This window comes from Lycorma delicatula, chromosome 8, assembly GCF_047948215.1.
Source record: "Lycorma delicatula isolate Av1 chromosome 8, ASM4794821v1, whole genome shotgun sequence".
Lineage (NCBI taxonomy): Eukaryota > Metazoa > Arthropoda > Insecta > Hemiptera > Fulgoridae > Lycorma > Lycorma delicatula.
Window position 1 is genome coordinate 62,477,416 of NC_134462.1, and position 16,700 is coordinate 62,494,115.

At 29.3% G+C, this 16,700-nt stretch overlaps 1 protein-coding gene across 1 annotated transcript in view; it reads left to right on the top strand.

Moving 5' to 3' along the window:
- The window catches only part of RhoGAP15B (RhoGAP_ARAP and RA_ARAPs domain-containing protein RhoGAP15B), a 63,994-nt gene that overhangs the window by 15,981 nt on the left and 31,313 nt on the right, over positions 1–16,700 (top strand). Inside the window, exon 3 of the mRNA XM_075373014.1 lies at positions 11,009–11,195. Within this exon, the coding sequence (XP_075229129.1) occupies positions 11,009–11,195 (187 nt within the window). The remainder of the gene's footprint in view (positions 1–11,008; positions 11,196–16,700) is intronic.

Consider the following 16,700-nt stretch of genomic DNA (forward strand, 5'->3'; position numbering starts at 1 on the left):
CTAAAAAATGCCTGATTGATGAATGATTTTTTCAGTAAAAAATGCCTGTAAAAGAATTTGCTCTCAAAAACTGCAAAGATGATTAAAATAAAAGAAAAGGGGTGTGAAACCAATACTGCATGTATAGTGGTTTTATAATAAGGCACCATATTTATTTTTGGGTGCTGTAATATGAGGGATTTTCAATAATTAATAGGACAAATTGATGTAAAGAAAAACAATTCATTCAATAACAGTGAAACTTACACTACTTTTCAACATAGTCTCCAGCAACATTTAGGCACTTGTCCCACTATTCTGTGAGCTTTCTGTTTCTCGCAGTGATGAAGTGTTTACCTTGCTGTTTGAACCATTTGTGTACCGCTTTGTTGTCATTGGACTTCTTGCCATGTAAAACATCTTTGAGCAGGCCGAACAAATGGAAATCGGACAGGGCAAGGTCTGGGCTGTAAGGAGGATGTGGCAATACCTCCCAACCCAACCTTTGAGTGTTTTTCCTGTTCACTGAGTGATGTGGAAATGCAGTTGTCAAGGAAGAGAATCACATGTTTTGAGGGAGCTCCCTGATGTTTTCACCTTATCGCTATCTCACTTTCTGTGGGAGAATGTTAGAATAGTACTCACTCTTCACAGTACGTTGTAAATAGTCACTAAAAATTGGGCCTTGTAAGTCCTGGAAGACTGTCAACATCACTTTACCGGCTGAAATGTGATTTGTGAAAATTTTTTGGTGAGCAAATCTGGATATTTTCACTCAAGACTTTTCCATTTGGGTTTGGGCTCGAAATGGTGTATCCATATTTCAACACAAGTTATTATACAATTCTAGAAAGTCCTTCCGCTTCAAACTGTTCTTTGAACTCAGAACATATCTGTATCTAGGTGTCTTTATGGGCAGTCAACTTTCTTGGAACCTATCTTGAACAAGTTTTGCCATAATTTAGCACATCATGTGACTGATTGAATGCGTGGTTCCAACACTAATTTTACACAAACTAGCAGTTTGGAAATTGTTATTTTCCAGTCTTTGTGAATAAAATCATTTATGCGATTTTGCAGCATGATAGTCAAAACTTCAACTGGTCTTTCAGAGTGATGGAGATCAGTCACACTTGTTCTGCTTAAATCTCTTGTGGCTCATGAAACAATTCTGGTAGACAATTTGAGTATGAAGCTAGTAGCAGCAAAATTTTTTAAAATTGTTGAATTTTCAAGCAGCATTGCAAAAACATTGCAGAACAGTTGTTAGGTAACACTGCGGATAACTCAGTATTGCTCAAAATTGTCATAACAGTTGATGAAAATGTGGGTTTCTGGTCATGATATCAAAACAAAGGTCAATTCAAAGAAAACAACCACAAATGTGAGAAAGCAATTGCTGGATTTTGCACCATGATAATGCTCCACATCACACTTCACTATTAATTCGTGATTATTTAGCCAAAAGTATTATTGTATCGATTGCAGAGCCTCCCCTCCATATTCTCCAGACACAGCACCCTGTGACTTTTTTTGTTCCCACTAATTAAGAGAACATTGAAAGGACAATAATTTGTGCAGTAGATGAAGTAAAGAAAAAATTGCTGAGTGGACTTAAGGCTGACCAAAAAATGCTTTCCTTAAATGTTTTGAGGATTAGAAGAAATGCTGGTATAAATTTGTCACATCTTTCGGGGATTACTTTGTAGGGGACAATAGCAATATAGAAAAAATAAGTAAATTCTTTTTGATGATTAAAATTCTTTATTTATATATATATATTTATAAATTTATTTAAATTAAATTCTTTGTAGTCCATATCTCCTCTTCGTATAAAATCTAGCTAATTACATAATATAAAAATTATTCAGCTACTCCACAAAATACAGAATTAAAGTACATTCTTAGCTTACTTTTTTTTCATTAAAGCGCTTTTGGGCATAAGCCTATCTTCTAATGGTTTTTTTAAATTTTAGTTTTTTACATTTACACAATAGATAACATGATATGTTAAAATTTATAGAACATATATTTGTTGTCAATAAAAAAAAAAATTGTTTTAAATTTAAAACGTTATAATATTAAAACTTTCCTCTTAACATGTGCTGTCTATATATTCATACAGTACTGTACTGATAATTTAATTTATTTAAAATTCCTTATCAATTTATTACCAACTGGGGAATGTCCCCATCAAATCTGTTTGCCGATTCATTAGGCTGAATTCATGCTTATATATATATATATATATATATATATATATATATATATATATGTATATTACAACTGCGACTGAACAAATATTTGCTCTATAAATTTTAATGTATTCCTATTGTGTAAATGTAAAAAAGTAAAATTAAAAAAAGTATTACTGAAGATAGGGCTTATGCTTGAGAGCATTTTAATGAAAAAAAAAGTAAGGTAAGAATGTTTTTAATTCTGTACTTTGTGGAGTGGCTGAATAAGTTTTATATAATTAGCTGTACGTATATATTTATTTATATTTTTAAAAAATCTTATTTACAAGTACTTTCACTGATATCTTACTTGTTAAGGTTAGAACAATTTGAGTTCTTCATTTCGGAAAATATAGTATTAACTGCCTGGCATTGTAGGGTTTTTGCATTATCTTATTTCTTCTTTATCTGAAATGAATGTTCTGATGAGACAGCAACACTGAACTTATTTTTCATTTAGTTAATGACATGATAACAAGTTATAACTTACACAAAATCATTAAACCTTAACAGAATGTTAATTTTTTAACGATAATAATTACTTGTTACATGTAGAAGAGAAATTTTAAAAGAATTACATTATAAAATTTCTATTATCAATAACTAAAACTTCAAAAATGTAACCATCTTAAAAAAAACTATACTAAAGCATACAGCAGTAACAAACACTTTTTCATGTTTTTAATGTTTAGTTTTAGAAGATGAGAAATTAAAAAAATTGTTCTTATTTAAAGTTTAGAAGTTTAGATAGGCTTTATAAAAGGGCACTTGCAAGAAACTCAGAACAGAAATATAAATACTTGCTTTTGTAGATATGAATACTTGCTTTTTTTATAATTACTCTAAAAACGCCAGTACTAAGTGATGATTATGATGAAAAAATGAGAAAAAAGGTCCTCCATTTCAGTTGGAAAAAACTTTCAACAGGACCCTGAGAGATTTTCTTGTTTGGGAAACAAAGATGATAATTGAAATTAGTATACTTTATTTGAACAGTAATAGTTTGTAAAAAAGAATTAAATTAGTTGAATTGACAACCTCCTTCATTTCTGAAGCCTATTAAAAAAACTTCTATGTGTGCATTGATAAACTGAATAAAAAAATATGTGAAATAATTAAAAATAAATATTATTGTGATGGAAAATAACTGTTACTTAAACTGATGTGGAGCAGAAAATAATGCAAGATACCTAGAAGTTTAGGCCACAAGAAAGTTACTTTTATGTCCATACTGATATATTAATCACATCGTAATTTTCAAATACCACTTCATCCATTATGATATCTATGATGTCATAATGGTTTTCTTCATTTGATTTTATTCAACTAACCAAAACAACATAAAGTTTTTTATTTTATTTTTGTAAAAATAACTTCAGTGGACTGAAACAGTTGTTTCTTAAATAAACTGCTGAGATAATATTTGATCCAATGAAATAATATTTCATTTGAAAGTAGGTAAAGATACTATTTTTTACTATGACTTGATGAAGATAGAAAAGGGATTGCACAACAATTAAGAAACTGCTGAGTGTGAGCTAAAACTGGAATGTGAGGGAATATATATTATTTCTTAAGTTATTATTCTTACTCCATGGATTAGACATTCTCTGTCTGTTCTGATCTCTAGCTTAATATTGATCTGCCTGAGTTTCTTGATATCTGGAAGCTAATAATGAAATCCTTCCTTGTTCAATTTGCAAAGTGAATATCTTCTATTATTCTGTAATCTGTTTATATTGAAAATAGTCTATTCATTCTCAATGTCATGATCAGAGATCTCATCTCTGATTCCCATATAAATCTTTAGTCTCTAGTCGAACCAACTGAAATTGAAGTATTATTTAACAGAGTATATACAGAGATTATTATTTTTTTTAATTATTTTATTTTATTCACCCTACTTTTGACTTAAATAGTGTCACAGAATTCACTGAATTTATTTATTTTTTTTGTATGTTGTTATCACTTTCATATGATGCATCACTGACCAGACACTGAAAAAGCAATTGTTTTTAATATTTTATTATTAATAATGATCATGCTTCTTACTGTGTAATCAACATTTCATCGTCAGACAATTTTATTCCAAAAAAAAAATATATTTTTTCTATTCCCAAAAGACATCGTCAATATAGAAATTAAAAGTGTCAGAGAACTACAACAGCCTTGTTGTACTACTCTATTTGTCACTGTTGGAAGTATCAGTTCTCCTATACAGTAAAATAATGTAGTATCTTCATGCAAATATTTTATGGCATTTATATGAGGCTTGGCTGATAAATTTTGCACGTACATGGCATATTTCCATTTTAACTGCCACTGAAAACAAACTGGTAAATGGTTTTCAACGCATCGCAGGTTTGTAGAGGAGAATTTTAGCTATCATGTGCTGCCATGCCCAACTCGATATTACCTTTTATCTCCATAGCATGCTAGTGTGTAAAATTTATCAGCTGAGCCTCGTAATATGTTTAGGATAATCTTTTTTTTTTACAATAATTTCTCATAGTTTGTATTTGATTATGCTTTCAAAAGTATATGACTTTTGAACAATTCTAACAATTGCTATAATTCCCTTTTGTTTAAACAGAGAAATTATTTTTGCTCTCTTCCAGTTTTCTGTTACTGCATATATGTGTTAAAACAAATTAAAGAGATGCAGTGATCTATTGGTCAAATCAGAATTGTCTCTTTTCAAAAGGTCACTATTATCCAGACCTGGATCTTATCTCTTTTTTTTTTTTTAAGACTGTTTAGAAAATATCACTCTTTAATAAGGATTATCATCCTGATTACAAGCTTTTATTGTCAGTTCCGTAATATTCTTTGGAATGCTGAAGATCTTTATAATGCTATACACTAAATGTTCTTTGTCATAACATCTACCCTATTTCTTTCCTGCATTCAGAGTTTTCATTACTTTGTAAGCCAGGCTTTAGTGACAATGAAGGTCTTTCTTAATATTTCCAACAAACATATCCTAAGATTGCTGTTTAATCTCCTAGCTAAGTATCTCATCTTATTTCATATTCTGTTATATATTATTCTATTTGCTTCAGAAGCAAATAGAATAATATATAATATAATATATAATAGAATATTTAACCATCTTCTGAATGCTGCTGTTTGTTCCTTTTACACTGTTTCACTTCATCATTCCAAACTTTCAAACCTTACAGCTGTAATGTTTGAATTGAAATTTTTTTCTTATATGTACAATTTCATAAGCAGCTGAGTGAATAGACATGTCTCTGACATTGTTCCAGCTCTACTTTACATCATTTTATTTTGTCTCATAATTTAAATGGATGGAACCTCTGGTATAGAACATGATTATCCTTATTCAAGAACAAATTCACTTAATAATTTTCTGTGGGTGAACTGATTTTTCATACTTTTTCCATTTCATGTAAAGATTTGTTGTAGATATCAGAATTATCTCTGAAGAAATCATTTCCTCTTTATGTTCTGGTGACTGTGATTTATCCCTTTATACATTCATTTACAATTACACAGACTTCAGACTTCAGTCCATCTGTGTATATTTGTGGATATCATTTTTAATTTTATTAAAAAAAGTTAATAATTGTTAGATTAATATAAGTTCCAAAATTTTGCCATTATCATCTACAAGATTTCTAAAACTACGCACAACATGAGGTAGTGGGATATTGCCCATTCTAACATTTATATACCCTATTTTATCATTAAATCTTAAGATAAGCCACAACCATATGTTAGATTCAGTAAAGCGTTATAAAATTTATTTCTTATATTTTCCATTTTCCAGTGTAATAGTTTTGTGATTGTTATTATTTTTTAAAATTGTTTCTTAATAAATGAATAGTTCTTTATATTCCTTTTCCATCTTTTGACAAGAATAGCCTTTACTTCCCCGTTCTCTCTTACAAACATTTAAATATGCATTAAGTAGAAATATTCACAAATGAAAAAAATTGTGATTTCTTTTTTATTTTGCAGACTACTGAAATGCTTATCTGTATTTTTCCACAACTTAATGCTTCCTCAGTTCCCTTTCCAAAAATACCTGTAAGATTGCAAATTGCAAAATTTACTGATCTTAAAAGTTACATTTCCATTTTTTTATAGCTGAAATTCAGTCCTATTATTGAGGCTTCTATTGGTGCAAGCACTCCTTTCTTTTCATATGAACAGGGTACTAACCTGTCGCATCACCTCCAATCTGGAGGATCAGGAATTCTTCTGTAGGGTTATCATACCCTAGCTGAAAATCTTTGTATAAGCTGTTGAGAATCTGACTTTCACTCTCTTCCATCTTCTTGCTACATGTTGACAACCCTCATGCTGCTGCATACCCAGAGTACAAGGGGATAATAAGATCTTACAGGACTTATGAGAATAGGATTTTCTGCTAGCGCTGATAGGCTACATACGTAAGAGCTCTGTCCCATTCTATAGAAAACAATTGGCATTTATTGGTGAAAAAACCATCTGGGTAAAATTGGAAATTTTTTCCATTTATTGAAGTTTTTGACAACTAAAGTAAATCAAATTATTTGTAATACAATTTATACATAGTGGTATTGAAAATAACTGCCACATAATAAACAGTTAGAAATTACTGAATATCTTGTGTGACGTGATGTACAAATGTTTGTAGCAGTCTATTCATAATAAGAAGATTTTGTCTGTCAATCAGATTAGAAATATATAAATAAGTTTAGTTCTCCAAACAGCTGGTTTAGTAGTTGACTTGGCCAGTTAGTTAGCAAGTTGTGTCAATTGTACAATTGAGAAAGATCATTTATCTATCGTTTATTTATTAATAACTTGTATATTTAATCTGGAGCTATTGGGTCAGAAAAGTAACATCCAAACACAATGCATTTTTCATCTTGCTATAGTATGGTAGTACAAATGTTTAACTACGTAAATTGGTATAAAAACTAAATTCAATCAAAGTTATATTTACTTAAGATTTTCAGGTTTTGCCCTTAAAAGTTTTACAAAATGAATTTATATATATGTATCATGCAAACGACTTTTAGTATATTCAGAATGAAGGGTATATTTTTTTCATGGAAAGTTGGGAATTAAATCAAAGTTTATGCATTATGATAAAGATTGTTTATTTCTTGGTTGAGGTTTTAGATTTAATTATGATTTTATACTAAGATTGAATTCTAATCTTGGTTTAAATTTGTGGTGTTTATCAGTTCAGTTTCTTTCAGAACAAAAAAAAATTAAGATAAGCTAAAGTTTAAGCTAGGAATTGTTATTTTCATAAAAATAACTTAACAGGATGTCGGTTTAAAATATTATGCCAATTTATGTCTGATTAAATTGGGAAGAACTATTTAATATTCTCAGAACTTAGTTGGAAGTCGTATATAACAGTTTAATGTGGGAGTGTTTTTATGGTTATAAATGCATGTGTTTTGTATGCAGGGCTTAAATTAAATAAAAACATTTATGATTATGTAATGTAGAGTTTAAAAGTTGTTTAAGTAGAGAATAAATAGTTTCATTGAAATGAAGTGATTATTATTAGTTGACGCTTGATTTCTTTTTCTTATCTCCACTTTCCTACTCTTATTCACACACATTTTAAACAAAATATCACAAAGCATAAATTTTATTTTTATCAATTAAATAATATTTTCCTATTTACTTTTAGATAATTCAGTTAATCTACTATAATTATTACTTTTTAAGTTGTGAACAATAAATATTTATTAATAAAATATACACAAAATATATATACATTTGTACAAACACATGCTTATGATTGAAATACAAAGCTGTGAATGAACAAAGTGAATTATTGTTGTTTAAGTTCTTTTTAAAATCTGTTGAGTATTTCTTTTGTAATATTTTAATCAAATGATTAATTTACTTTCAGAAATTATATTTATGTATTGTCTTGAAATCTTACATTATTTAGAATTTTTTCTTAACTTACAACTAAAGGTAGGTTCTCAATTCTTTCCATTTTTTTACCAAGTCGTATGCTTTACTAAATGGATTGATTTTAATTATTACTTTTTTTTTACTTTGTGTAATAAGTTCCTCAAGTGATCCTGCTGTAAGTTTTTTCATATATTCTAAGCAGAAAAGGTTCTAAATTTTATGTTATTACATTTGCATATATATATGTAGATAGGCAGAGTGATATTGTTCTAATACTCAAAGTACTTTTCGAGACAGTCTATAGGAAATCTTGATTAATTATTAAGTAAAAGTAAAACAGGTAGTTTTATATTCCAGAGAGCTTATTCTCTGTAGCTGTATGTTTATATAATTTCTCTGTTATCTCTTCTTATTTTAGTATAGTTTCAGATTTCTTCCCTCGTGAATTTTTTATGAAGTTGTTTTTTTCATATTGGCTATATTTTTTTGAAGCGTATTCTTATTTTAAATTAAAATAAAATTAAACAATAAAAGTAAAATAAGTTAAAAAAAATATTAAATTGACATCATTAAAAACCTCTTAAAAAAGTGAAATATAACACTTTCAGATGGTTAAATTAAAATTTTTTCAGTGCCAAATTAATGGTTATTAAGTTGTTTTCAATTTGGCAAAAATTAAAAAAAAAGAGATTTTTTGAAGGATTTAAAACATATTATTATTTTTCACTAGAGAAGGTCTATCTGTTTAGTCTATTTACTTTAAAAAAAAAATGTATTGTTTGAAACATTTAACTTCATGTCTGCCAATTTTTTTTTCACATTTTGTCTTGTGTAAAGTTTTGTGAGGTTTCTTAGCTAATAGTTTTGATTATTTTTTACACCTAATTGTAATAAATAGAAATGGCTGTTGTTTGAACATTTTTTTGCATTTATCTCTTATGTACAGTACACTTCTCATATTTAATCTTGGTTTGATTGGTCTTCTCTTTAATTGGTCAAGTCTGATTGAAAATTTATGTAAGTTAACCTTTGATCATTTATTCATAGGCAGTAATATTTTATCAAGAAGAAATGTTACTAGAGCCATGTGTTTTATCATGCTAAGCAGACTTTCTGTCATATATCTTGAGTCATTTCATGAATTCTGTTTGATAAATTTTATTAACACATTCACCAAAAATTATAATCCAAGAATAGAGTTGAATTTTAATACTATTTGATTAATGTGTCTTGTTTGGAAGTTACACAGATTTTTTTTTTATATAATGAATGAGTTGAGTTGATTAGTATTTCTTAAGTTCTTTTACAAATTAACTTTTTTGTGATAAAATTTCATATTGGTGTTAGGATTTTATATAAACTATTAAGAATATAATATTTTATTATTAAATATTAATTTTAAATATACCTCCATCTGGTATGCTTTATTTGAGAGATATATTCTTTTTACTTTGTTAAACTTTCTCAGAAACTATTTCTGTGTTACATCATTATAACAGCTATCCTGCCTCACATTTTTCTATAACCTAGAGTTAACATTTGTGGATAATTACCTCATTCATAATTGTATGGCTTGATAAAATAAATGGTTATTATCTGTCTGATAAACATCTGATCGTGTATTTGTGGTTGGTGTTTTAATTTATTATTTATGGATAAATACCATTATTTTAATAATAGGTTAATTTTTTATAAGAGTTTTATTTATTATTTTTATTGCACACAATTAGAATAACTTGCCATCAGAATGTAGTTTTAGCATTGCTAATTAACCCAAAAATGAAAACTCAGATGTATGATAATAAAAAAAGATACAGAATTATTATGATGTACTATAACAGAATCCAGAAGAACTGTTTAAATTTTGAGTGAAATCTTAGATCCAGAGCTGTAACATTTAACGATTTATTCATCTTTTAAATTTTAAAGAATTCATACCTCAAGCTTTATGGCAAGAAATTATATAGGCTGACCTTCTATATTATGAACCTCTTTCTAATAGACTGATGTGTATTGTACTATAAAGTTTCTGGTGCTATAGCTATGTTTAATTGCAGTTTGTCTTTTTATTCATTGTTATTACAAATGCAAATTATAAGTTGTAAAATGAATAGATTCAGTAATGTTAGTGTTTTTGAAGCTTAGAAAAAAGTGATTTCACAAAATGTTCTATTAGATTTAATACGTGTAATACATTATTTACTTTTGAGAATTAAATTCTTTTACTTCAAAAAACTACCCCATAGAGTAATGCCATATGAATATGCTGAATGGACATATGCATAATAAATGTACATTCAATTGGTGTTATTGGAAATAACAGAAAATGCAGAATTTATTAGGTTTTCCAAATAATCAGTGTGTGGTTGTCAAACAGTTTGTGTTTTATTTACCTTTCCTTGCATTTCCCAACATGTAATAATTTATTTTTCACGTTACTTAATGTAAAGTACTTTTGGATTGTCTTGTCCTTATGAAATACATAGTTATGATTTGTAAAAGCTACTGCAATAAAAAAGTTTTGTGATGTAAATGATAACAATCTCAAAAATTTATATAACATTTTTATTTTTTTCAAAAATGTTTAATTTTTATTAATTTTGCTTCATAACCTGTACTTTAATTTTATTTGTGGGATTAAATTTTTTTAGTAGTAATAATAATAAAAGCAAAGTATGTATGTACCTTGTATTAATTTTTGCCTTTGATTTATCCATAATAATAAACAGTTATAAATGTTTGGTTTCATAAAACGAAAGGCATTAAGTAACATGAACTGCATTGTTAATTGGGAAAACTTAATACTTGGTCAATTTTTTTTGTTAATAATATTATTAATGGCCAAACAATATTTCTTTTGTATTTTGTTTTTATGTATGTTTATTTTTAATGTACAGTAATGATGGAGAAGAAGTATATTGTATGGAAATATCTGTCTTTACAAAAGCACGTACGCATTTATTGGGATCACCAGGAACTACAGAAAGAATAATATGGATGCAGAAAATTTTAGAAAGTTTAACATCTGTATTTCCTTGTAAATTTACTGCTGATTATACACGTGCTGGATGGTGTTATTTGAAGGTAAGTTTTAAAACATTTATTTCTAAATTGCTCAATGTTCAGTGTTAATTAGGAATGTATACTGTTACTGTTACTTTTCCTGTTTAATATTACTTTTTCTATTTCTGTGTGTGTCTGTGTGCATGCGTGCGTGCGTGTGTGTGATAATTTTGTTGATTAGGTTTTTGATGTCAGTAATAAGCCAGCAATAAATATCTAGTAGCTGAAGAATGTCTTATTGGATGGAATTTTTGTAATAATATACAGAGGGGTCCAAAAAAATGTACTCACTGTTTGTAATTAAATAATATCTAAACAAAAAATCACTAATCTAATCTGTAGTGTAATGTAAGCTATTAAATTATTCTTTTTAGGCGAAGCTGGCAATTTATGCCATGCATGCGCGGGTGGTGGGTTGGAACAAGCCAGTCATATTGACTAATGCAGCAGAAGACAGCGAGTAGCAACAGTGGCTGAGATTTGCTTATCGTTTGTTGAATGCAAGGCTGTACTGAAGTGTTACTGTGGAAGTATGGGAATATTCACAAGGTACAATGGCTGTGGCAGAGAGAGTTTAAAGATGTGCACAAGGAAAGATATGGCTGACCATGAACTACTACAAGTCGGTGTCCAGTGCTGTGGTATTGTAAAATTTTACCTGATCACTGCAAAAATCAGTGAACCAGGAAGTGCGCGAAAGTGGGGTGAGCCGGTCAAGTGTAAGACACATTCTGAAGAGTGGAAAGTGTACATTCCAAGACTGTTACACGCGATGAATGAGGACGACCCAGATTGAAGGATGGAGTACTGTGAATGGTTTCAGCACATGGTTGGCGAGGATGAGGAATTTGCAGGGAAGTTTGTATGGATTGACGAGGCACAATTCAAACTTAATGGTACTGTGAAAGCCACAACATTGTCTAGTCCAAGTATGGGCTCCTGAAAATCCTCATGCTCATGTGACTGGACAAGGCAGTGAATCTACTGGGGGTTGCTGTGTGGTGTGGTCTTTCAGTGCATGGTTTGATTGGTCCCTTCTTCAAGGGTACCATAACTGGTGAGGTGTATCTTGATATCCTTGAGACAAGGATTTTGCCTACCATCAAAACCTGTATGTGATGAACATTTTTACTTACAACATGACAGTGCCCCGCCTCACTACCATCGAGATGTCAAGTTATACCTTGATAAAACTACCTGAATGGTGGGTGGATTGAAGAGGTGCTGTTGAGAACCCACCTCGGACTCCTGATTTGACACCTCTGAAATCTTACCTCTGGGGGACCGTCAAGAATGATGTGTATCAACAAAAACCAGCAGCAGTTAACGAGCTATGTGAAAAAATTGTAGTCATTTGTTGCCATTATGCCAGATACACTAACAGCTTTAGTTTGGTATATAAGTTTCTGGTGGTCATTTTGAACACATACTGTAACCCTCTGTCAATGCCAGAAATTGTTATGTCAAGTCAAATTTGTCATGAGATAAGGATTAGCAAATAACGAGTATATTTTTTTATAACTCTCTGTATTATAAATTTTGGTAATATAAGTTTATGAATATAACCTGTAATTTAATAGCCTGGTTAAAGGCTAGTAGGCTGTTGCCCTTGAGTTTCTTACATGTAGATGAAGAAAGATGTTTTGATTGTAATATTTTTATTTGCATTATTATTTTTTCAACATTAAGATTAAAGGTGTACAAACAATAAGAACTAAAGTAAAATCCTGATTCCTTGCATCCTGAACTTTATGAATTGTATTAAAAATTAACTAGGAAAAACTTAAATATCTGTTATAAATTTTAGAATTAATTACTGGTAATTAAAATTTATGCTTTTGCAGTAAATTATTTTACTTTGAAATTGTATTAAAATTATTATCTTGTGATGTTTTTGTCATTTCATAGATAAAAATAACGAGGGCTGTCCAGAAAGTAATTTATGTTTTGAAATAAAAACCAACCAAATAAAAAAAATAAATTTTATTATTACATACATTTGAAAGGGACAATCTTAAAAACTATTTTTCTACATAGCCACCATTTAAATTGAAGCACTTATCGTAATGATGCACAAACTTTTCAATTTTTTCTCTGTAGACATCTGCTACCTTAGATTTTTGGTACTCATCTTGCACAAAACTTGTGATAACCAAGCTTCCTTGATACAATTTCATGCAGTAAACTGGTTATTAAATGGTTAACAATCATTCTGCAGTAAAATTAACGCTTTTTCTGTAAGCTAGTACTTATAATAGTAAATTTGTAATGTTCCTTAAATAAACATAAAACCAATGATTATTAATGATTTTGAAATGATGAGAGTTATCAATGAATGTAAGATTACAGAATTTGCATGAAACTGGTAGGAGCGCCAGACAAATGTTTCCATCGATACATAAACATGGGAAAAATACTTTTGTTTATGGAAATTTATGTACACACTATTAGGTAATATAATTTGCCGAAACCTTAACAATCTGCCTGAATGAATTTGGCCATGTAAGTGGTTAAGCCGATGTAGACTCTTTTACTGTTTGCACTTTTTGGGTTTTTAGGTATACAACCCATATACATCTAACAACATATATTGCTAGATATATGTTGTAAATACATGCTAATATCGCATGTTTTCCATAGTTGAAATATTGAATTTAACAAGAATACGATTGTGTGTGTCAGATTCTGATCTGGCACATTTAATTTGGAAGGTGTAATAAAACGGCAAACATTAAAATACAATTTCTAAAGACAAAATTTGTTTAATGTTTGTGATAGTAACATTTTTACAATATCATATATTATTTTTGTATATGGGGTTTTATACATTTTATAGTAGTTTTTGTTATACCTATAACATTCGTTTTGTAGTTATGTAGTCACGTGGAAAACTCTGACTTAGTGAAAAAAAAACAAATTTACCATAGCATTTTATATTATAGGTTGTCTAAAAAGTATTGAGCCTTTCGTGCACATGGTAGCATTAGCATATTCTGGCAAAAGTTGAGGGAGACAGGTATGTAATCAGTCATGACATGCCATTAACCTAAACATCTATCACAAAAACAGTGTTAAATCATTTTGAGAAAGCTAGCTACAAAAAGTAGCTTGACACTTGGGTGCTAAATTAGTTGACTCAGAAAACTTTGCACAATCGAATTTCTATCTACAAATCTCTACTGAAACGTAATGAAATTGAGCCATTTCTGAAGCAGTTGATCATGAGTTTTAAAAATGGATAATCTATGACAGCGTATGCGAAAAATATCGATGCAAGGAGAAGTTCTATATTCTGCGGCAAACCAGTACTAATGCCTGAGAAGGTTATGCTGTGCATTTGGTGGGAATGAAAGGGTAATGTGCATCACAAGCTGCTGTTACCATACTGAATGATAGACTCAGACCTTTACTGTTGACAGTTAGTGCAATCATACCTAGCAATTCAAAAGGCCTCAACTGAAAAACAGAAAGGGTGTCTTGTATCATGTTAAATGACAACAGACTGCATATTCCTTTAACAACCTGGAAGAAATTGAGAGAACTTGACTGGGAGATTTTAATGGATCCACCATTTTGCTCGGACTTGGTACCGTCAGACTTATCATTTGTTTTGATCTCTGCAGAACTCTCTGAACAATAATAAGTTAGTTTCAAAAGAGACCTGGTAAAAACCACGTGTCACAATTTTTTGCTAGGAATTACAATCTTCTATAGCGGTGGGATTGTGGTGTTGCTGGAAAAATGTCAGAAGGTCATAGAAAAAATGGTGCATATGTGATCTCATAATGTTATTTAACAGTAACAATAAATATATTCTCAATTTTCACCTTCAAATGCTAAATACTTTTTAAATAACCTGATTTTATAAATATATATATATATATATATATATATATATATATATACATACCTGTGTAGGAATGGGTGTGACAGTTAAGTGATTGATTGTTTACAAATACTAACAGCTACGTGTCAGAATAAACATTAATATGGTTTGTAAATCAACATGTCATTAATTTTTTCATAATTTGATTAATGATAAATGTTTTAATAAAGCGTGACAGTTAAAATAGATCTGATGAACGTAATAGTATCCATATCCCATTTGACGTCAACATTTACAACAGTGAATGTTAATATGTTTCATTTTTGATATAATTTATTTTTTTTTAATTTTCACTTAGTGAATAATATAAAAATTAATGACTTTTTGGTAGATGATAAAGGAATTGTACTTTTTTTTTTAGTACGGTTTCTAACAAATTATTATATCGTTTGTTTTTAATATAAATTTTCATTATGAGTCATATCAGTAGTACTGTCATATCACTGTATGATAAGTTAATGAATCATTAGTGAAATAACCTACAGCTAATTCAGACTGTTTATACTGAATATCTAATAAAGATAGAGTTTGTTTTTTTCCAGCATAAGATTTTATTAATCTTCCTATAAGATTTTATTAATTTAATTAATTGTAATGTTATTTATACCTATTAGTAAAATTCTTGTACATTTATTGCCTATAGTGGCGTATAAATGCAGTTTTAGATTTTCATCTATATGAATTCCTGTGACAGGTTTTCCTATTAAAATTTAACTTTGTTTCTTTAGAAAATATCAATGAATGTTTTATTTTCCCAGCTACATAGATATACTGTACAGATGTAATATTATGTTTAGCCATATACTGAATACTGTATATAAGGGAAAGTATGGTAATTGGGTAAATTTTTCATTTTGGGGTTTTTTAAGATTTCGATAATTAATAACCCCTCTAACAAAAAAAATTAACATTGAACAATTCTGGGGGGGATGTATGCATGTTCTTATGTCAGTCTACCTTTTCTTGATGTCTCTAGTCTGATTAGACTGATTTGGATAAAATTTGATGCAATGATTTCTATCTATGTGGCATTGATGCTTTTTAATTTTGATAATAATTTGTCTGGAGGCCCTGAGTTACAGACCTGATGTATTCCACATTTTAAAATTTTACTCATAATTTAGATAAAGTTTTTTATATAATTTAATGCATCTTAGCTAAAGACACTTTCCGATGATATTTGATCTTATTCAAACCCAGTTTAAAAGTGTTAGTGTAAAAAAACCTTTTTCCTTTTTATAATTTCTGGACAAATTATTCTTGTTACATTTTGCACTAATTAGATGATTTCATTTTATTAGTTACTTCACTTTGGTTACTTCAGCATTATATTACTTCAGTTGTATATTTGGGAAATTTCATTCAGGGGTGGTGGAATATAAGCCTAATTTTTTTAAATCTGTTATAATTTTTTTGACATCTTCAGACTGACTAACCAATTTTTATGAAATTTTGTACAGTTATTCTGGATGTCTGTCATAGATGACATTTAATTTTGGTTTTAATTAATAAAGGGTTGGGGAATAAAGGACAGGTAGAAGGAAAAAATTGTGTAGGCAGGCCACATTTGGAGTGCGTAAAACAAATTGTTAGGGATGTAGGATGTAGAGGGTATACTGAAATGAAACGACTAGGACTAG